This window comes from Cervus elaphus, chromosome X (assembly GCF_910594005.1).
Source record: "Cervus elaphus chromosome X, mCerEla1.1, whole genome shotgun sequence".
Taxonomy (NCBI): Eukaryota; Metazoa; Chordata; class Mammalia; order Artiodactyla; family Cervidae; genus Cervus; species Cervus elaphus.
This window is the reverse complement of record NC_057848.1, coordinates 113,498,576-113,521,918: the sequence shown is the minus strand read 5'-3', so window position 1 is coordinate 113,521,918 and position 23,343 is coordinate 113,498,576. Positions and strand designations below refer to the sequence as shown.

Here is a 23,343-nt window from a genome sequence, read left to right as displayed (position 1 = left end):
AAATGTTTCATGTTCAAAAATATTCATAGAAAGGGCCTTTTGACACATCAGGTTTCTGATAACTTTCAGCTCATACCAGTGAACTAGTTAAGAAATTAAATAATTATAATGGAAACTGATGACTTCATAAGACTGTTAACAGAAGATCATGATCAACAAGAATTAATTACATAGGCTGAATGTTAGTGTGTATGACTTTTTGTCTGAAATATTACTAGCTTTTAATCTTTGTTGTCCAAATATAAGGAAACTGTTCCCCTTAAGTTAACTAGGACTTACAGCAATTGATACATTATAACTTTGTAAGCAGAACTGTAACATTCATCTCTTCTCTCTAAATTCCTACAGAATTTAGAAACTCTTAGTGAGGATTCTTATTTTTATGGCAATATAATTATTTGCATAAGTTTGATAAGAATCTGTTCTTAGAACAAGACATACTGGAAACATTGGGGTTACATTACCATGGTTTTGACTGGAATGTCATATTTGAGAAAATCCATAGAATCAGATGTGACCAGATAGCTTTAAAGAACTAAGGTGAACTTTATGGAGCCATGAAGCCCATTAGGATTGTAGTTCTTGCTTCTTCTGTTTGCCCTCTGATGAAAGAAGAAGGTAAGAGGATTGTGCAAGCTTGCTGACAGGAGGCACTGGCTGTGGGGAAGACTGGGTCTTGCTCTGGTGGGCAGGGCCATGTTCAGTAAATCTTTAATTCAGTCTTCTGTTGATGGGTGGAGCGGTGCTCCCTCCCAGTTAGTTGTTTGGCTGAGGTGCCCAGTACTGGAGTCGACAGGCTCTATGGTAGGGCTAAAGGCAACCTCCAAAAGGACTTATGCCAACATGCACCTTTCTGGACTATGGCTGCCAGAGTTCCTGTCCCCGCAGCAGGCCAAGTCTGACCTACACCTTTGCAGGAGACCCTCAAACACTCACAGGCAGGTCTGGCTCAGTTTCCTGTGGAGTCACTGTTCCTTTCCCCTGGGTCCTGGTGAACACAAGGTTTTGTTTGTGCCTTCCAAGAGTCTCTGTTTCCACAGTGCTGTGGAAGTTCTGTCATCAAATTCCACTGTACATCAAAGTCAGATTCCCTGGGGATTCCCAGTCCCTTTGCCAGACCCCCAGGTTGGGAAGTCTGAAGTGTGGGGCTTAGAACCTTCCCAACAGTGCAAGAACTTCTTTGGTATTATTGTTCTCCAGTTTGTGGGTCACCACCCAGCAGGTATGAGATTTGATTTTAACATGATTGCACCCCTCCTACAATGTCATTGTGGCTTCTCCTTTGTCCTTGGACATGGGGTATCTTTTTTGTGTGGGTTCCAGCACCCTCTTGTTGATGGTTGTTCAGCAGCTAGTTTCAATTTTGGTGTTCTCACAGAAGGTGAGTGCACATCCTTCTACTCTGCCATCTTGAGGATTATGAATCAGATAAGTTGCTACACTGAGAGCAGAGAAAGTCCAGCACTGCTACACCTATGAATCTACCTTAGCTGTTGTGAACACACAATGAACATGGGAGTACAGATATCTTTTTATATCTGTTTTTATTTTCTTTAGATATATACCCAGGAATGGCTTGCTGGATCATAAGGTTGTTCTATTTTTCCTCTTTTGAGGAAACTGCAAACTGTGTTCCATAGTGGCTGCACCAATTTACATTCCCATTAACAGTGCACAAGGATTCCCATTATTGTTTGTTAATTCACATTATACTTAAAAATTTTATATAAAGTTTCAATCCACACATTTAAAAAATTGTTTCCACTTCTTTTCACACTCTTCTAATTTCTTTGACATCTTCAGCTATATTCCCTGGACAGCATATTCAAAAGCAGAGACATCACCCCGCTGACAAAGGTCCACAAAGTCAAAGCTGTGGTTCCTCCAGTCGTCATGTACAGATGTGAGAGCCAGAGCACAAAGAAGGCTGAGCACTGAAGAACTGATGCCCCTAATTGTGGTGTTGGAGAAGACTCTTGAGATTCCCTTGGACTTCAAGGAGAGCAAAGCAGTCAATCCTAAAAGAAATCAATCCTAAATATTCATTGGAAGGATTATTGCTAAAGCTGAAGCTCCAACACGCCAGCCATCCAATGCAAAGGGTCAACTCACTGGAAAAAACCAATGAGTATGACCATATGGTCAAAGCTGTGCTTTTTCCAGTGGTCATGTGCTTTTTTTCCAGTGGAACGTGAGAGTTGGACTGTGGAAAACGCTGAGTGTCAAAGAATCGATGCTTTTGAATTGTGGTACTGGGGAAGACTCGTTTAAGTCCCTTGGACTGCAGGGAGATTGAACCAGTCAATCCTAAGGGAAGTCAACCCTGAATATTCATTGGAAGGACTGATGCTGAAGTTGAAGCTCCAATGCTTAGGCCACCTGATGTGAAAAGCTGACTCACTGGAAATGACCCTGATTCTGGGAAAGATTGAGGGCAGGAGAAGAGGGCAACAGAGGATGAGATGGTTGGATGGCATCACTGACACAATGGATATGGGTTTGGGTGGACTCCAGGAGTTGGTGATGGACAGGGAAGCCTGGTGTGCTGCAGTCTATGGGGATGCAAAGAGTTGGACACGACTGAGTGACTGAACAACAACCATAACAAAGCCCTTTGGAAAAACAACCTGTTACCTTACTACAGGGAGCCCAGCAGCCTTACCAGGTAAATAAGAAAGGTTACATCCTTGAAGGCCAAGAACCTCAAAATATTTTGAGGACCCCAAGCAGACGGGTATTCACCTGATCTATATGTATCTATATAAATATAAATAGTACAGGCAGATCTGATGACAAGTCTTTGGTATGACTTTTCTGATCTTAAGAGGCCTTTTATTAAAATTCAATCTGAGATTCCTTATGGAAGGTTCCAGCAGAGCCAACTTAAAAAAGCCTGCATGATTAGTTATGCAAATAATCAGGCAAAATTTACTGAAACCAGACTTCTTTTGCAAACAAGTTAGTCTTCATTTCATTTGGGTATATTTTGTAGAAATGAGGGTAATTTTAGAGAGAAAATGATTGTTTCTGTGAATTCTGAGTTCTAATGTTGTTAATTGTCTTTGAGGTTTTGTATTTACTGCCCAAGACTCACTTCATGGATATCCTTGTCACTATGTTGCATTGTGACAAAAGTTTAGTCCAATTATTTAAAAGATATACTAAGATTCTTTCTGAAGCTTATCACATGGATCTATTTTTGAATGAAGACTGGGTGACCTATGGCCTACACCCAGGAGATAATGTATAATATAAAAGAGATCATTGAAATGACTCTCTCCAGCCTAGATTAAAGGACCCTTGTCAGATTCTCTTAATTAACTCTTGCACAGCATTACTTACTTATTTACTTAAGTAGTGGCTCAGTCCTGTCTGACTCTATGTGACCCCATGGACTGTAGCCTACCAGGCTCCTCTGTTCATGGGATTTTCCAGGCAAGAGTACTGGAGTGGGTTGTCATTTCCTTCTCCAGGGGATCTTCCTGACCCAGGGGTAGAACCCAGGTCTCCCACATTGCAGGCAGACACTTTATCATCTGAGCCACCAGGGAAGCCCCAGTTATGCACAGCATAACTGAAGAGAATTGATTCTTGGATTCCTATTTCCCACTTAGAAAGGGACCCTGCACTGGACTTGTCAATAGAGAGGACTGCTGACCTCAAACTCACCTTATAATAATACTCAAACAGAGGAGAAACTACTTCCACCCCAAGATAAGAAGAAGACATTAGAAGGAGATAGCTTTGCCCAGATGCTGGATCTGACCCACATGATTATTTATAGTGTTTTTTTCATTTCTTTGACTTTTGCACATAACTCAAATGTTTTTATATCAGGGGCACAAGTCCCATGTAGAGTTTAAAAATTAATCCAATTGTTGGATTTATGGTCAGTTACCTACATCAAGAACTTCTTGGTGCATTTCTCCAAGGCTCTGATTGGACAACCCTTAGAAAAATTACTCTAGAAGAAAGAAGTTATATTTCTGTTTGAGCCACTTTTGATATTGCTAGATCGGAGGCCTTCACTTGGACAACCAATCATACTTGTTCTGACCATGGTCATAAATATGAATTACTTAAATCTTCCTTAATCACCCTTGTTTACTGTTGCTTTTCCTGGTAACCTCCCGTAACTCACTCTCCCCACCCTCAAAATCCTATTTTGTCTTTAGCTGAGGATGATATTTAAGGTGACGGTTTTGGCCATTTTGGTGAGTTACCAGTTTTTCTGGGTCTCTTCCCAGAAATGTTATTAAACCTTGTTTTATTTTCTCCTGTTAATCTTTCTCCTGTCAATTTAATTCTTAGACAAGCCAGAAGAATGTAGATGAATAGAGGAAAATTTCTTCCTCCCTGACAGTAGCCTTCAAATCCATTCAGTACCTTGGGGGTGGGAGGGGAGGATAGCTCTTTGTCAACTCTTTTTTTTTTTTTAAGTAACACATAACACATGTATATAGTAAAAATTTCAAACTGGATGAAAGTTCATACAATGAATAGCCTTCCCTTGAAAGTCAATAAACAATCCCTCCCACTTTATTGCCAGTCCACCAGTTTCTCCCTCAGAGGCAACCACTGTTAACAGTTTCTTTGTAGCCATTGGGACATAGTCTGAATATTCAAATACATGGATATACATTCCCTTCTATTTTTTTACAGAGATGATAGCATACCATGTAAACTGTTCTGCACCTTGTTTTTTATATTAAAATTTATTTTCTTCCAAAATTTTGTCCTAATGAAATAAGCTGTTTCTTTTTTGAGTTAATTTTGACCATTTCTTCAGGAAACTGCCTGTTCCCTCAATATTTTCCAGTTGTTTTCAGAGTTAGAACAACTAACAAAGTTCTTCATACCCATTGGTCTGTTAATCCCACTTCCACCACTTACAAAGTTTCTAAGCAATTTGGGCCAAGTCCTGTGACTGGTGATGTAGGGTAAATGTTCACAGTGTAACAGAGGGTAATGAATGTAGCATATTAGAGTAATGAATCAGTTTGGAAATTTTGTTAAGATATGGTTGCAATTAAGAACATAAAACAATTACTATTTTGGGAGTGTAACCCTATGCCACCCCTTTCCTCTTCAACTTTCTTTCCTGAGTTTCTCTCTTCATAGCATATTATCTCACATTCAACTTGTACCCTATTAGTTAAATGAGGAACACTGGCATTTTCAGACTGAAATAACGCCTAGGTAAGCCAAACACTGACTTTCTCAACAATTGTTGTATGGCCTGTCCTCCTCTTAAGCCAGCACCAAGGCCATCCTGAAATCAGTGGCAAAGAGGCCAAGAGATAAGGTTAGGTGTTATAGTTGTGGTTTTCAGTTGGGGAGAGATAACTAACTTTGGAGGTTGGCAAGGAAACAGAAAAGGTTATTAAAGGCCTCAGGGAAGCCAGAAGGGACTTGGTAACCTGATAAGAGTGCTGAGGTCAGGACAGGGTAGGGGTGGCATTGGGGGGTGAGAATGGTACTGGCAGGGATGGTGGAGGAGGTATGAGAGGCTGAAGCGGGGCCTGGGGAATTGTACATAATATTCTCTTGTAACATTTTTTTAAAGTTTCATATCTACTGGCCTAATTTTTAATATTATTCCCATCAGTATTTGCCCAAGTACTGAAAATGTGCTTGGTCCTACAAGGTGAGTTATAAGAATATTTAAACAAAACAGAACAACACACACACCCCTCATTAGTTTGGGAATTTCATCACACTATAGCCACATTCTTTTACGTTTACTACTTGTGTGCTTTCCTAGATTGCCCCCCAAAAATAAAACTCCCTATTTCACATCATCCCCTACCCTGTTTGTTAAAAGTGGAAAACTAGTATTTACTTGCCCCAAGAGGCACTCTAGCGTATTGCTCACATCAACAATGGATGCATTGCCTGATCTCATTTTAGCCTGGGGCGAGGTGAACTGGAGTCTGAAACACTGAGAAAGTCCCGAGATGAGACAGAAAAAGAGATAGGGACATGTAGGAGTATTCTTTAAAAAGTTACTTTAATATTCATCCTCTTTCAGCCTGGAACATCTTCAGTACTTGCCCCAGATCGCTTAGGGCCAACAGTAGAAGGAGCAGTTGGTAGGGAAGGCTTCATCCTTTTATTCAGCAGCTGGGAAACAGCCGCTCGGCCGCTGGGGGAGGGGCAGGGTTTTTCCCTAAAGTGCAGTTGTGGTGTGAGGTTGGGGGCGGCACACCGAGCCTCCGCCTGAGAGCCGGAAGCATGCGCTGGAAGGGGAGTGGCGCTGAGCCGGGGGAGGAGTGAGAGAAGGAAGCAGCAGTCTTCTGGCATACGGAGCCAGCTGAAAATCAGGGTTGAATGTTAAAAAGGGAGCGTATTTAGCGACACTCCTGGCCCCGAAGAAAGGAACTGAGGCGACACGAACCCCCTGTCCAACACCCAGAAGACGAGAGACCAGTGCCAGGGCCGCCAGCAGCTGTTAGGCGCTTTTTGGTGACGCGGCCGCCGCGCGCAGACGCTGTGACGGGCCACGGAATTCCACGTCGCAGGTTCCGCAAAGGCCTGTGGGAGCGACCGGTAGGAGGGCCAGGATGGCAGAAGCGGTGGAGTCTCCAGGAGACCCGGGGACAACAACGCCCAGGCCCCTGGTGAGCTTGGGATCTGCGACAAAGGGGACCGAGGGTGAGGCAAAGTGCCCCTTAAGGAAGTAGGATGACGGGCTTGTACTTGAGAGTACTGGAATTCCTTCCTCCCGACAGGCCCTTCCTGTATCAGATGCCAGATCCAGTCCCAACCCTCTACCTGTTCTTTGGGCTAACTGCCCCCTCATCCCCCTCGCCACCGCCCCTCTACTTCTTTCCACGCTTTCTTGTGAAACTCTCATTCACTTTCCTTTCGCAGGCTCTCACCACTTGTCCTCCTCCCCTTCATTTTGTTAAATGCTGAGCTTTAGGCGATTTAAGTATCTGCATCTGCTATCCCCTATTTTATCGAGACTTGTCACTAGTCCTCGATGGAGTAGCAGCGTTCTGAGATTAATGAGAGATTGATTCTCATGGGACATGATAACTTGATTATTTATTTGCTCAGTGAACCCCAGTCGTCCTGTTTTAATCCCTGCCCTCCCTTGTCACAGCTCCTTGCAGTCCTCTTCATGATGATCTCTTGCGCCTGTCTCTGCAGAGGACAGAATTTCTATTGCAAGTACTACAAGTCCAAAGCCTGGACATGTATTTAAGAACACAGGGTTTGGAGTTAAAATTACTTGGCCTGGAATCACCCATTCTGGCACTTGTGTGAATTTGGGCAAGTCATTTAATGGAGAGTATTTCTTCATGTGTAAAATGGAGATAAAAATACCTGCCTCAAAGAGTTTTTAGGAAGTTGAAATGACATAATTTATGTGAAGTGTCTAATAAAATTAGTACCATAATTGAGTAGTGTCAACTCAACATTCTGCCCCCCATCCCACCTCCCAAACAACGTTTAGTCATGTCCCAAATAGTGTTTATGAGTAGGTGCTCAATAAATGGTACATTCCTTTTCTCTGTTTTAAATTGTCAACATAGTAGAGGACTGACCTGGGAGTCAGGTGAAACTGATTCCAGTTATGGTTCTGCTTACTAGCTTTATTTGTTCATCTCTTCATTCTTTTGACAAATATTTATTGAGCATCCACTATGATCCAGGCACTCTTTTAGACATGGTGGATACAACAGTGAAAGAGAGTGAGTAGGTCCAAGTTCTCATGGAGTACTTGTGACCCTGAGGAAATAACTCTGAACCCGTTTTGCCTTTTGGAAAATAATAGTAAGTCACCACAGAGTCAGAGTACTGAATGAACTAATATAAGCATAGGGCATGGTATGCCATAGTTACAGGTGTTTAGATGTTTTTAGTTCCTGTTTTTCATCTAAACTGCCCCACTTCTCTTTTATGAAGCTTTCCCCCAATTAATTTTAGTGGTTCTGATTACTCATTACTCAGTATCTGATACAATTCTATTCAGCCGTGTTTGTTGAACTCCCACAAAGTGTAATACACTATGCTAGTTGCTTTAAGAAATACAAATGGCCTGTCCTTATGGTGCTTACAGTCTGATTTTAGACATAAGACAAACATACAATGCTAACATAAGACAGTATGTAAGAAAGTTACAAATAACATTTTAACATAATTTAAAAGATGCTATCATGTCTTGTTGAGGTGATGAAGCAGGCAACATGGTAGAAGTTATATTTGAGGGAGCCTCAAAGGATGGGTAGGATGTGAACATAAGAGCTATGAATGATTGACTACCTGATATGTGCCAGGATTGTGCTAGACATCCTTTGCATATTTTCTAAACTTTATAGCAACTATTTCAGTTAGGTGGTTTTTAGACTATGTTTTACTTGTAGGTGAGGAGATGAGACTCAGAGAGATTTGATGATTTCTGTAGGGTGACAAGGCTGAAATTTGAACCTGGGTCTGCTTCTGAAACCAAGACTATTACCATTAATGCTACACAGACTCTCATCGGTGAAGATACAGAGGTTAGGAGATACTAATGTATTTGTAGAACAACAGAGAGGTTACTTTAGTTGAAGCACAGGGAAGTATTAGAAAAGAAGCCTTAAAAGATAAAGCTACTGAAGTAGAGAAGCAGTATAGAACAGTGGCTTTGTGTGCTCTGGGAGTCAAATTGTCTAGGTTTGGTTCTATGCTCTGTTATTTAACTAGCTGTGGGATATTGGGGAAATTACCAAAATCTCTCCATGTCTCAGTTTCCCTATCTGTAAAATGGAGATAAAGTAATACAGGGTTGTTCGGTGGATTGAATAAGTTAATACACATAAAACCCTTAGTGGAGTGCCTGGCACATAATAATCATGCAATAAGTGTTATTTCCTTTTATTGACTACTATGCTGGGAGGTTTAACAGGCAACAAGTCAGTGGAAATTTTTGAGGAGGGAAGGGTTTTAAATCATGAATTTGACAGCATAACAAAGGAAAAGTTGCCATGGGAAATGTGTGGAATCTAGAATACCAGTGCAATTGTTGCAGTAGTTCTGGGATGAAGTGATGGCTACCTGGATTATAGCAGTGGTAGATGTGAAGATTTGAGAAAGGCAGAATCCTCGAGGATTTACAGTGCTAGGGAGAATGTGTCTTAGTGTTTTTCAAACTTTAACATGCTAGCAATCATCTGGGGAATCTTATTAAATTGCAGATTCTCTTTTAGTATGTCTGAGATGAGGCCTAAGATTCTGCGTTTCTAATAAGCTCCCAGATGGTGCTGCTGCTCCCAATATCACATTTTGAAAAACAAGACTATAGATAAATGGGAGGAAAGTGATACCCTAAACAGAAATACAGAAGAGGATGAGGGCCCTAAATGTTGATTCATTCATTCACTTTCGAAAGTGTTTAGTTCCAGATATTGGCAGGCCATCCAATAGATATCCAGCAGGTAGTTGGACACTAAAATCTGGACTTCAGGGCTCACAAGAGGTCAGGACTAGAGAGATTGATTTGGAATCATCTATATAGAGCTGAGAATATAGAATCTTGGGTAATGCTTGTCTATTGCCTATCTATTTAAGGAGCAGAAAAAAAGAGCCATAATAATCACTGTAGCCCAGGGTCTGGAAGGATGTTGGTCCCAGGTGGACCATGCCACTAAGCCCCTTCCCGCCTGCTTGGACCAAGTTGTTTCCTGCTTGATTTCATCCGCCCCAGCCCACTTGTTGACCTTGTTGACTTTTTTTTCTCTTCAGAATTTTGTCCAGTAGTATGACCCATCTGCTCCCAAGTGCTTTCTTAAGGCTGCAGTCCCCACATTTATTGTGTGTTTTTGGCCCTGCCTTTACTTGCTCCCCTCATTGGCCCAAGCCAGGCAGCAAAGTGTGCACATGTGTTTATACACATATGTATGTATGTGCACAAGCCTGCCAGCACAGAGGAAGGGGAAGGACCTGAGGTCCAAGTCACCTTTCATCCTCACCAAGGGGCTAGTCAGAGAGCAAGGTCCACTAGCTGAGGGCCTGGTAGCACTGTCTCATATATGGGGCTGGTGAGCTTCATATCCTGGCTCAGTTCACTGAGCAATGTTACTGATTCTCTGGAGAAGAGATATTGAGGAACGGTTGGGATGAGGGGTGAGTGGGAATCACATGGCACTTTAGTGACTACAGTCACTTCCAAAACCAAGTAACTGGAGTTAGGCCAAACTTCCCCAGTTAAGGGCCCAGTCTTCCAAAAGATTGGCCACTTCATATACCAGCCACAGGTTTGGAGGTTCCCAGGACCACCCTCACTTCTGAACTACTGCCTACAAGTTCAAGGGTTCCTATGGTCAGGCTCTGTAATTCACTAGAATGACTCACCGAACTCAGGACAATGGTATACTTAAAATTACACTTTTATTACAGCAAAACGGTACAGTCCAAACCAGCAAGAGGGGGAGATGTGTAGGTTGAGGTCTGAGATAGTTTGTAACACAAAGCTTCCTTGTCTTCTCTCTGGGGAGTAAAGGCAGGACCTTGTTACCCTCCTGATACGTTGATGTATGACAGACAGTAGGCAGAATATTGCCATCCAGGGAAACTCACCCACATACCTAGAGTTTTTATTGAGGTTTCATTACATAGGTGTGATTGACTGGATCGTTTTTTCTTCCACTCCCAAGAGACCAGGTTTGTATCACAGTACTCAAGTGAAGTCGCTCAGTCGTGTCCAACTCTTTGTGACCCCATGGACTGAAGCCTACCAGGCTCCTCAATTCATGGAATTTTCCAGGCAAGAGTACTGGAGTGAGTTGCAATTTCCTTTTCCAGGGGATCTTCCCAACCCAGGGATCGAACCCAGGTCTCCCACATTGTAGGCAGACGCTTTACCATCTCAGCCACCAGGGAAGTCCTCACAGTACTCAAACTTAACCTCAATCCTCTAATCTTACGTTTGGTCTTTTAGGAGTGGTTAGCCCCTATGCTGAGTCATCTATTAGCATAAAGTAAGGATCTACCAGGACTCACTTGTTAGCTAAACTGTTAAGGCTCATTGTGAATAATGAAAACATTACTATCCTTTAGGAAAACCCAAGAGTTTAGAGTCTACCTCCCAGGAACAGGAAACAAAGGTTAGCCAAATACTTTATTCTACAACAGTGACAGAACCTGAATTGACTCCCTGGGACCCTGAGCTCCTAATGTTTATTTAGTCCTTGCTGTGAGCCTGCTACTTAAGTGCTTTACTTCTATTAGTATATTTCTTCCTCAGGACAACGCTGTGATGATGGTACCATAATCTCAATTTTACAGATGAGGACACTGAGGCACAGAGAGGAAAAGGAACCTGCTCATTGTCACACAGGTAGTAAATGAAGAAGTTAGGATTAGAACTCTTGCAGCCTCCAGGAGAATTGCACCCTTAACCAAGGCTGTCCACATGCCACATGTTGAGCATTGATTATGTGCTACATGACTTGCAGGTGTTACCTAATTCTCATAGCAGTGTTGTGTCCAAGGAAGGGCCATTCAGCTTCAAAGCCCATTGGTTCTGCACTGCCCTGCCTACCCTAGCTGTAGCAGGCAACAAGATAACTCAAAACACGAAATCCTGGAGTTTGAAAGGACAGTATCATAGTAGTGAAGAGAGAATAATGACTTCAAAATGGGATGGTTTACACATTAAGTGCTGAAGAATATTCAGAAGATGAAACTGAGAAAGGATTCTTATGTTTCCCTTTTTTAATTGCAGATTTTATTTATTTATTTATTTTGGACAACCTGTAGTGTGTAGGATCTTAGTTCCCTGACCAGGGATCAAACCCATGCCTCATGCATTGGAAGCACAGAGTACTCTTGACTGCCAGGGAAATCCCAGGATTCATATACTTCTTGATTGTGAGGTCACTGTTAGCAGTGTCACTAAAGTTGTGGGAAGACCAGTACAGATTACAAAGGATTAAGCAAGTAAGAGAGTGAAGAGCAGTTTGATCAGAGAAGAGGAGAAGAAGGAGAGCAGTTTGAGGTGGTAAAAGAAGCAAGAAAGTGAAATATTTTACCATTTTATTATTTGAGCTTTCATATATTTACTTTTATTTTTAAAAATGTTTATTTGTTTGCTTACATATTTGTTTATTTGGCTGTGACAGGTCTTCGTTGTGGCATGTGGGATCTAGTTCCCTGACTAGGAATGGAACGCTGGGTTCCCTATTTTGGGAGTCTTATCTTAGCCACTGGACCACCAGGAGAGTTCCTCAAACATTTAAATAAAATAAAGAGTAGTATAACAAATCTCATATAACTTTCAGCATTCTGCTATTATTTCATTTATTCCCTTACCACATTTTTTTCTAAAATAACCTTTTATTTTGAGCTAATTTTAGACATAGAAAAATTGCAAAAATGGCACAGAGAGTTCCTGTATACCCCTCACTCAGCTTCCTCTAGTGGTAACATTGTATATAACCATAGTACAAAGATCAGAACCAGGAAGCTAATGTTTATACAACACTATTAAACTACAGTTCTTATTTGAATTTTATTAGGATTTCCACGAATGCCCTTTCCAGGATCTTGTCCAGGATCTCACATTGCATTTAATTGTTATTTTTCCTTAGTTTTCTTCAGTTTGTAATGGTTCTTCAGTATTTCCTTGTCTTTCATGATCTTTTATGAGTATTTTAAAGCAAATCCCAGATGTATCCCTTTACCCATAAATACTTCAGTATGTTTCTCTAATAGGTAAGGACTGTTTGTTTTCTTTGGTTATCACACATAACATAATAATAATCACTCCTTAATATTATCTAATCTCAGTTCATCTACCAATTTTCTAAAAAAAAATGTGTTTTTACAATTTGTGCAAATCAGGATCCAAACAAGGTCAAATTGCATTTGGATAATAAATTTCTTTTAATATATGTGTCCTCTTTTTGATGTAATGTATTTGTTTAAAGTCATTTGTCTTATAGAATTCTCCACTTTCTGTATTTGGCCTATTGTATCCTTCTATTTTTAGTAGGTGCCTCTGTCCACATATTTCCTGTAAACTCTTAAGATCTAGAGATTTGTTTATATTTAGGTTCATTTTGGCTTGGGTAGGGGAGGCAGAAAGAAAAACAAACTTAGGTGGCCCCTAAAATTAGGATTTCTTGTTTATTTTTTAACTTTCTGTTGAGAAAAGTTTCAAACATATACAAAAGTAGAATAGTAAAGTGCACTCTTGTGTACCCAACCTTCAATAATAATTACCAGTTTATGGCCAGTCTTCTTTCTTCTGTAGCCCTTCCCACCTCCCTTCTATACTATTTTAAAACAAATCCAAAGCACCATTACATTAATAAATATTTAATATGTATCTTTAAAAGATAAGAATTCTGTTTTTAAAGAACATAACCACAATATCAGTACATGTAAAAAATCAATACTTCCCTAATATCAAATATCTTGTCAGTGTTCAAACTTCCAGCTCTCTCCTAAATGTTGTATTTTTATAATTTTGACCCACCACCTAAGTTTCATTGGAACACAGCTGCACTTCATTTTTTAATGTATTGTCTTTGACTTCTTTCATGCTACAGAAGCAGAGTTGAGTAGTTCCAACAGAAACCATTTAGCTCTCAAAACCTAAAATATTTACATTTGGATCTTTCACAGAAAAAGTTTGGTGACCTCTGCTTTAGGCAGTTACCTTTTAGGATCATTAAAAATAAGAAAAAATGCATTTTATGTTGACTTTCATTTAAACCGCTTCTGGAGATCTTCATTTCCTTGTGGAAATACAAACCTTCTTCTGATATCATATTTCTTTCTGAAGATTATTGTTTAACATTTCTTGGAATGCATGTTTCAGCTTTTTGCTCATCTGAGAAAAGTCATTATTTTGCTGCCTTTTTTTGGGAGGGGGTTATTATAAGACTTTTATTCAGCAAAGACAGTGTTACCTTGAGAGTTGGTTAGAGTATGTTGTAAGTGTATAAAGTCATAATTCATGTTTTGATGCTGTTAAACTTTAATTTTATTTCATTTTATTTTAGGGAGCAGGAGAGGTTTACAGTTTTCTTTGAGAAACAAAAAGGGAAAGCAGTTATCCCTCATCCAAGGCAGGAAATAGTCAATTATTGCTTTACAGCAGCATTGTCATTTCAAAGAAGTTGGAACTAGTCCCTCTTTAAATGGCTTTTTAATTCAATCAGTGTTACTCCAGTATAATGCCTGTTCAGTAAAAATCACCCATTTTAAGTATGTAGATGGTTTTCAAAACATGCTTGTTTCTGAGATCATACTGGGAGAATGAATAAAAGTGTTTGGAGTTTGCAGTCCTGAGAAGCATCTTTGTTATCTGTGATTCTGGCTCCTTTGCATGGCAAAATCACATATGCCTGAAAAGACAGCTGTCATTTCAACTTTCACTGATGTCCTGTTACTTGGGACAGGACATCAAGAACAGGAAGTCAAGGATATTCTGGAAGGCTCCAAGTTTCTGGGCCTTTGAGTTTAGTATGGATGACCTCAGGGCCTTTTCCCTCTGCTCCATTTTTTTTTTTTTTTCCTCTTTCTGGAGGAGAGGCCAAAGGCACAGGCGGATATGTCTTGCACAGAGCCCCATAGTCCATGGATGTGGCTGGTGGTCTCCCATGAACCTGAGACATGTATTGCCTTTCATTTTTAATAGCTATTTTTGTTTTTTGAATTGTGGGTTGAAAGTTTTATTCATTCAGCACTCTAAAGGTGTGTTTGTCTTCTTTCTTGCATTGTTTTGAGTGAGATGTCTATTGTGTCTTTCTCTTGATCGCAATGTCTTTTTTCCTCTGGTTACCTCTAAGGTTTTCCTCTTTATCTTTGGTTTTCAGTAGTGTGAATGTGTCTAGGTTTGTGGATTTTTGCTTTTGTTTTGTCTTTAGGTATTTATCTTGATTGGGGTTTTCTGGACTTGGATCTATCATTTGAGGTCTTCGTCATTCTGGAAAACAATTCAGCCTTTACCTTTTCAGATATGTTTTCAGATCCATTATCTCTCATGGGATTTCAATAATATACAAATTAGATTATTTAATATCAACCCCACAGTTCTTGCATGCTGTATTCTGTTTGGGGTGGTCTTATGTTTTTTTTTCCTGTTTTATTGAAATATTGACATATAACATTGTATAAATTTAAGGTATACAATAGAATGACTTGATATATGTGTTTATTTTCTTTTCCAGCTCTTGTTTCTGTTTAGATAATTTTCACTGACCTATCGCTGATTTCTTTATTTGACCTTGTTGAGTCTGTTACTATGTTCTTTTATTTCTAGCATTACCATTTGACTCTTATAGAAATGGTAGGGACCTAACAGAAGCAGAAGATATTAAGAAGAGGTGGCAAGAATACACAGAAGAACTGTACAAAAAAGATCTTCACGACCCAGATAATAACGATGGTGTGATCACTCACCTAGAGCCAGACATCCTGGAACGTGAAGTCAAGTGGGCCTTAGGAAGCATCACTACGAACAAAGCTAGTGAAGGTGATGGAATTCCAGTTGAGCTATTTCAAATCCTAAAAGATGATGCTGTGAAAGTGCTGCACTAAATATGCCAGCAAATTTGGAAAACTCAGCAGTGGCCACAGGACTGGAAAAGGTCAGTTTTCATTCCAACCCCAGAGAAAGGAAATGCCAAAGAATGCTCAAACTACCACATAATTGCACTCATCTCACACGCCAGCAAAGTAATGCTCAAAATTCTCCAAGCCAGGCTTCAGCAATGTGTGAACCGTGAACTTCCAGATGTTCAAGCTGGTTTTAGAAAAGGCAGAGGAACCAGAGATCAAACTGCCAACATCTTTTGGATCATCAAAAAAGCAAGAGAGTTCCAGAAAAACAACTATTTCTGCTTTATTGACTATGCCAAAGCCTTTGACTCTGTGGACCACAATAAACTGTGGAAAATTCTGAAAGAGATGGGAATACCAGACCACCTGATGTGCCTCTTGAGAAACCTGTATGCAGGTCAGGAAGCAACAGTTAGAACTGGACATGGACTAACAGACTGGTTCCAAATAGGAAAAGGAAGTACATCAAGGCTGTATATTGTCACCCTGCTTATTTAACTTATATGCAGAGTACATCATGAGAAATGCTGGGCTGGAAGAAGCACAATCAGGAATCAAGATTGCCAGGAGAAATATCAGTAACCTCAGATATGCAGATGACACCACCCTTATGGCAGAAAGTGAAGAAGAACTTAAGAGCCTCTTGATAAAAGTGAAAGAGGAGAGTGAAAAAGTTGGCTTGAAGCTCAACATTCAGAAAACTAAATGTTGGTCCCATCACTTCATGGGAAATAGATGGGGAAACAGTGGCTGACTTTATTTTTCTGGGCTCCAAAATCACTGCAGGATGGTAATTGCAGCAATGAAATAAAAAAAAACGCTTACTCCTTGGAAGGAAAGTTATGACCAACGTAGATAGCATATCAAAAAGCAGAGACATTACTTTGCCAACAAAGGTCCATCTAGTCAAGGCTATGGTTTTTCCAGTGGTCATGTGTGGATGTGAGAGTTGGACTATAAAGAAAGCTGAGTGCCATCTGTGTTGCCCAGTGTTGTTCTCATGCTTTGCTGCAGATGAGCAAGTGTTCATGTCCCATCTCCTTGGAAGTGCCTGTCTTTGCTTAGATTTCTTTCATGCTACTTGGTTGCCCTAAAACCTCAGCTCAGATGGGTTCAAGGAAAATTATGATTTTGTAATTAATCTGGCTTTTTTTCATTGTTCTAGTGGATGGAATGCTTATTCCAGCTTTCTATATCCTGATTAGAAATCAAACTACAGTGCTGTAAGCTCACTTGAGATAGTTACTCTTTGTGTGGTTATGTATTTAATTTAGCAGGTTCATTTGTTCCATTTTTCTTTCAGTTTTAGGGACTACTTTTAAATTTTAATTTTGTTTAATACTTTTGTGAAGTATTTATATGATTTCAAGTCATAAATACAGAACAGTGTGTATTCTAAGAAGCCTAACTTGTCTCCTTGTTTCCTCCACCTTTCCCCCTCCTTTCCAAAATAGGAAGCTTTAAAAAAAAATCTATAAATACTACTTACATTACATGTGACTTAAGTCACTTTGTGTGTGCATGCTCAGTCTCTCAGTCATTCTGACTCTTTGTGATCCCATGGACTGTAGCCTGCCAAGCTCCTCTGTCCATGGATTTCTCCAGGTGAGAATACTGGAGTGGGTTGCTGTTTCCTCCTTCAAGGGATCTTCCCAACCCAGGGATTAAACCTAGATCTCTTGCATTGTAGGCGGATTCTTTAACGTCTGAGCCACGAGGGAATACTGTATTTTCAGGGATCATTTCTAAGTCATATTGCATGATTTATTTCTTATTTTTAAAAGTTAACATTCAGATATGTGTGTGTGTGTGTATCCCTTCCTTTCTTAGAGGTAGCATGTATACAAACTTTTCTTCACATTCTTCTTTAACACGCCATAATATTGAGGTGGTGAAAAAGTTTGTTTGGTTTTATCTGTAAGATGGCCCCAAGGAGTGCATCATTGTCTTTTTTAATTTTTTTTTAATTATGAAAGTATGATAACACATTTATAGGAGACTTGGAAAATACAGAACAAGATTGCATATAGTTCCACTGTATATTACAATTATTTTAAGTAAACTATGATTTTTATTTGGAGTTTCAATATCAAACTCTCAAAAATTAATAAATGAATATACAGAGAAGTAGAAGGATATAGTAGATCTGAAAAGCACTGTGAACCAGTTCACACAACAGTAGGATACAAATTCTATTCACATTCCCATAGACTATAGACTCAGAGACACTGGAACATATCCAGGGACATAAAGTGCAAAATTATCATGGTCTAATGGTATTGAAATTATACAGAATCTGTTCTCTTGTGCTCACTTAGTTGTGGCTGACTCTTTGCAACCCTATGGACTCTCCAGGCTCCTCTGTCCGTGGAATTTTCCAGGCAAGAGTACTGGAGTGGGTTGCCATTTTCACTCACTGTGGAATTATGTTAGAAATCAATATCAAAAGATATTTGAAAATAATCCACATTTTTCAAGTGCATTTTGACATTTACCAAGAGAGATTACTTAAACTTAGCCATCAAAAGATTCAATAAGGTTAGACTGAAAAAAACAGAGAGGATGATTGCTGAGAAGAAATGCTTAGTTGTCTTTAACTTCATTTGAACCAATTTTGTTAGCTTGTGACTGCTGTCATATCACATTCATTTTGTAAAAACTTACCAAAATGGTGAATTTTTGTATAGCCATTTTAATATTGAAGATTGGAGGGAAAAAGCAACATTTTTGGCATATCATGCTTTATTATTTCAAGAAGGGTAAAAACGCAACTGAAACACAAAAAGATTTGTGCAGTATATGGAGAAAGTGCTGTGACTGATAGAACATGTCAAAAGTGGTTTGGGAAGTTTTGTGCGCTGGTTGATGCTCCATGGTTGGATAGAACAGTTGAACTTGAAAGTGACCAAATCAAGATTAATTGAGAACAATCAAAGTTATATTATCAGGTGGGAAAGCACCGACCTACTCAAAATATCCATATCAATCATTGAAAATCATTTGCACCAGCTTGGTTATGTTAATTGATGTTTGGGTTCCACATAAGTTAAGCAGAAAAAAACCCCAAACTTCTTGACCATATTTCCACATGTGATTGTCTACTGAAACATAATGAAAACATTCCATTTTTTAAAACCAATTTTGACAAACTGTTAGCCAGACTCATCAAGAAACAAAGGGAAGAGGATCAAATCAACAAACTTAGAAATGAAAATGGGGAGATCTCAACAGACGACACATAAATTCAAAGGTTCATAAGAGACTACCCCAGCAGCTCTATGCCAATAAAATGGACAACTTGGATGAAATGGACAAATTCTTAGAAAAGTATAACTTTCCAAAACTGAACCAGGAAGAAATAGAAGATCTTAACAGACCCATCACAAGCACGGAAATTGAAACTGTAATCAGAAATCTTCCAGCGAACAAAAGCCCAGGACCAGATGGCTTCACAGCTGAATTCTACCAAAAATTTAGAGAAGAGCTAACACCTATCTTACTCAAACTCTTCCAGAAAATTGCAGAGGAAGGTAAACTTCCAAACTCATTCTATGAGTCCACCATCACCCTAATAGCAAAACCTGACAAAGATGCCACAAAAAAAGAAAACTACAGGCCAATATCACTGATGAACATAGATGCAAAAATCCTTAACAAAATTCTAGCAAACAGAATCCAACAACATATTAAAAAGATCATACACCATGATCAAGTGGGCTTTATCCCAGGAATGCAAGGATTCCTTAATATCTGCAAATCAATCAATGTAATACACCACAAATTGAAAGATAAAAACCATATGATTATCTCAATAGATGCAGGGAAAGCCTTTGAAAAAATTCAACATACGTTTATGATTAAAACTCTCCAGAAAGCAGGAATAGAAGGAACATAACCTCAACATAATAAAAGCTATGTATTTGATAAAAACTGTCCAGAAAGCAGGAATAGAAGGAACATACCTCAACATAATAAAAGCTATATATGACAAACCCACAGCAAACATCATCCTCAGTGGTGAAAAATTGAAAGCTTTTCCCCTGAAATCAGGAACAAGGCAAGGGTGCCCACTCTCACCAGTACTATTCAACATAGTTTTGGGAGTTTTGGCCACAACAATCTGAGCAGAAAAAGAAACAAAAGGAATCCAGATTGAAAAAGAAGAAGTAAAACTCTCACTGTTTGCAGATGACATGATCCTCTACATAGAAAACCCTAAAGACTCTACCACAAAATTACTAGAACTAATCAGTGAATATAGTAAAGTTGCAGGATATAAAATTAACACGCAGAAATCCCTTGCTTTCCTATACACTAACAATGAGAAAACAGAAAGAGAAATTAAGGAAACAATTCCATTCACCATTGCAATGAAAAGAATAAAATACTTAGGAGTATATCTACCTAAAGAAACAAAAGACCTATATATAGAAAATTATAAAACACTGATGAAATCAAAGGGGACACAAATAGATGGAGAATCTATTCATGGATTGGAAGAATCAGTATAGTGAAAATGAGTATACTACCCAAAGCAATCTATAGATTCAGCTATCCCTATCAAGGTAACAACGGTATTTTTCACAAAACTAGAACAAATAATTTCACAATTTGTATGGAAATACAAAAAACCTCAAATAGCCAAAGCAGTCTTGAGAAAGAAGAATGGAACTGGAGGAATCAACCTACCTGACTTCAGGCTCTACTACAAAGCCACAGTCATCAAGACAGTATGGTACTGGCACAAAGACAGAAACATAGATCAATGGAACAAAATAGAAAGCCCAGAGATAAAGCCACGAACCTATGGACACCTTATCTTTGACAAAGGAGGCAAGAATATACAATGGAGAAAAGACAACCCCTTTAACAAGTGGTGCTGGGAGAACTGGTCAACCACTTGTAAAAGAATGAAGCTAGAACACTTTCTAACACCATACACAAAAATAAACTCAAAATGGATTAAAGATCTAAACGTAAGACCAGAAACTATAAAACTCCTAGAGGAGAACATAGGCAAAACACTCTCCGACATAAATCACAGCAAGATCCTCTATGACCCATCTCCCAGAATATTGGTAATAAAAGCAAAAATAAACAAATGGGACCTAATGAAACTTAAAAGCTTTTGCACAACAAAGGAAACTATAAGCAAGGTGAAAAGACAGCCTTCAGAATTGGAGAAAATAATAGCAAATGAAGCAACAGACAAAGGATTCATCTCAAAAATATACAAGCAACTCCTGAAGCTTAATTCCAGAAACATCCAGAAATGCCCCGATCAAAAAATGGGCCAAAGAACTAAACAGACATTTCTCCAAAGAAGACATACAGATGGCTAACAAACACATGAAAAAATGCACAACATCACTCATTATCAGAGAAATGCAAATCAAAACCACAATGAGGTACCATTAGACACCAGTCAGAATGGCTGCTATCCAAAAGTCTACAAGCAATAAATGCTGGAGAGGGTGTGGAGAAAAGGGAACCCTCTTACACTGTTGGTGGGAATGCAAACTAGTACAGCCACTATAGAGAACAGTGTGGAGATTGCTTAAAAATCTGGAAATAGAACTGCCATATGACCTAGCAATCCCACTTCTGGGCATACACACTGAGGAAACCAGATCTGAAAGAGACAGGTGCACCCCAGTGTTCGTCGCAGCACTGTTTATAATAGCCAGGACATGGAAGCAACCTAGATGCCCATCAGCAGATGAATGGATAAGGAAGCTGTGGTACATATACACAATGGAATATTATTCAGCCAGTAAAAATAATGCATTTGAATCAGTTCTGATGAGGTGGATAAAACTGGAGCCCATTATACAGAGTGAAGTAAGCCAGAAAGAAAAACACCAATACAGTATACTAATGCATATATATGGAATTTAGAAAGATGGTAACTATAACCCTATATGCAAGACAGAAAAAGAGACACAGATGTATAGAACAGACTTTTGGACTCTGTGGGAGAAGGCGAGGGTTGGATGATCTGTGAGAATAGCATTGAAACATGTGTATTATCAATTGTGAAACAGATCGCCAGTCCAGGTTTGATGCATGAGACAAGTGCTCAGGGCTGGTGCACTAGGAATGACCCAGAGAGATGGGATGGGGAGGGAGGTGGGAGGGGGGTTCAGGATGGGGAACACATGTAAATCCATGGCTGATTCATATCAATGTATGGTGAAAACCACTACAATATTGTAAAGTAATTAGCCTCCAACTAATATAAATAAATGAAAAAATAAAAAAACAAAAAATAAAAACAAATTGTTTTGGGCAGTGAAAAGTGGATACTGTGCAGCAGTGTGGAACAGAAGAGATCATGGGGCAAATGAGATGAACCACCACCAACCACACCAAAGGCTGGTCTTCATCCAAAGAAGTCAATGTGTACATTGTGGGATTGGAAGGGAGTCCTCTATTATGAGCTCCTTCTGGAAAACCAACGGATCACTTCCATCAAGTACTGCTCCCAGTGAGACCAACTGAAAGTAGCACTTGGAGAAGTGTCCGGTATTAGTGAACAGAAAATGCATAATCTTCCTCGGGGTAACACAAGACCTCAGGTTTCTTTGATGACCTGACAAAAACATAATTGTTTGGCTGGGAAGTTCTGATTCATCCACTGTATTCACCAGAAATTGCACCTTCAGATTTCCATTTAGTTTGGTCTTTATAAAATTCTCTTAATGGAAAAAAAATTCAATTCCCTAGAAGATTATAAAAGGCACCTAGAATAGTTATTTGCTCAAAAAGATAAAAAGTTTTGGGAAGATGGAATTATGTAGTTGCCTGAAGAATCACAGAAGGTAGTAGAACAAATGGTGAGTACATTGTTCAGTAAAGTTCTTGGTGAAGATGAAAAATGTGTCTTTTATTTTCACTTTAAAACTGAAGGAACTTTTTGGCCAACCAGATGGTTCTTTAGAGATATCCTCATTCTTCTTACAGCTGCATAGCTTTCCATTATGACATACCATGCTTTATTCAACTAATTCTCTGTTGATGGACATTTGGGCTATTCTCAGGGTTTTTTTTTTTTTTTTTTGCTTTTACAGGTAGTATTGTAATGAGGAGCCTTGTGTATATGTCTTTTTGTATATTTACCACTTTAGACTCCTAAAAGTGGTGAGCAATCCATATGTAAATTTGCCAGATATTGCCAGATTCATCTTCAGTAGGGCCTAGTACCATTTTGCCTTCCCACCAACCGTGAATGCTCTTTCCCCTCGGCTTTACTTGCAGAGTGTGTTGTCAAACTTGGATTTTTGCCAGTCTAATGGGTGAAGAATTTTCAAGTACGTTTAATAAAACTGTGATCAAAAAGTTGTTTTTTTAATAAATTTTTTGAACAACCTCATTCTTTCTAGAATTTTACTGTACTGTCTTTTCATTTATCTGCAACTGTTGTACACTAAACATTAGACCCATTGGACCAAGAACCATATGAGGAGGGTTTGCTTCTGTTCTCTTAGAAACTTGAAGATTCTAGAGTTTCAATCACAATAATCAAATTTGGCATATGAATGTAAGAGTTTAAAAGTTTACAGTCTTGCAGTTCACTTTGGAAATGTTATTTGATCTGTGGTTGCCAATAATCTGGTAAAAAAAAAAAAAGAGGATAAATAGTGTGCTTTACTGTTTCTATGTTCTTCCCAGTTTTCTTTTAGATTTTACATAATGCTCCTTCTTAGCCAGCAGAGGCCACTAGAGCTAACTAAAGAGCAGAAGTGTAAAAGAATCATGACAGTGCTAAGATGTGATCACTGAAAG

General features: G+C 39.2%; 1 protein-coding gene across 1 annotated transcript in view; it reads left to right on the top strand.

Moving 5' to 3' along the window:
• The first annotated feature begins 6,319 nt into the window (after positions 1–6,319).
• The window catches only part of YIPF6 (Yip1 domain family member 6), a 37,148-nt gene continuing 20,124 nt past the window's right edge, over positions 6,320–23,343 (top strand). Inside the window, exon 1 of the mRNA XM_043896018.1 lies at positions 6,320–6,620. Within this exon, the coding sequence (XP_043751953.1) occupies positions 6,564–6,620 (57 nt within the window). The 5' untranslated portion in view covers positions 6,320–6,563. The remainder of the gene's footprint in view (positions 6,621–23,343) is intronic.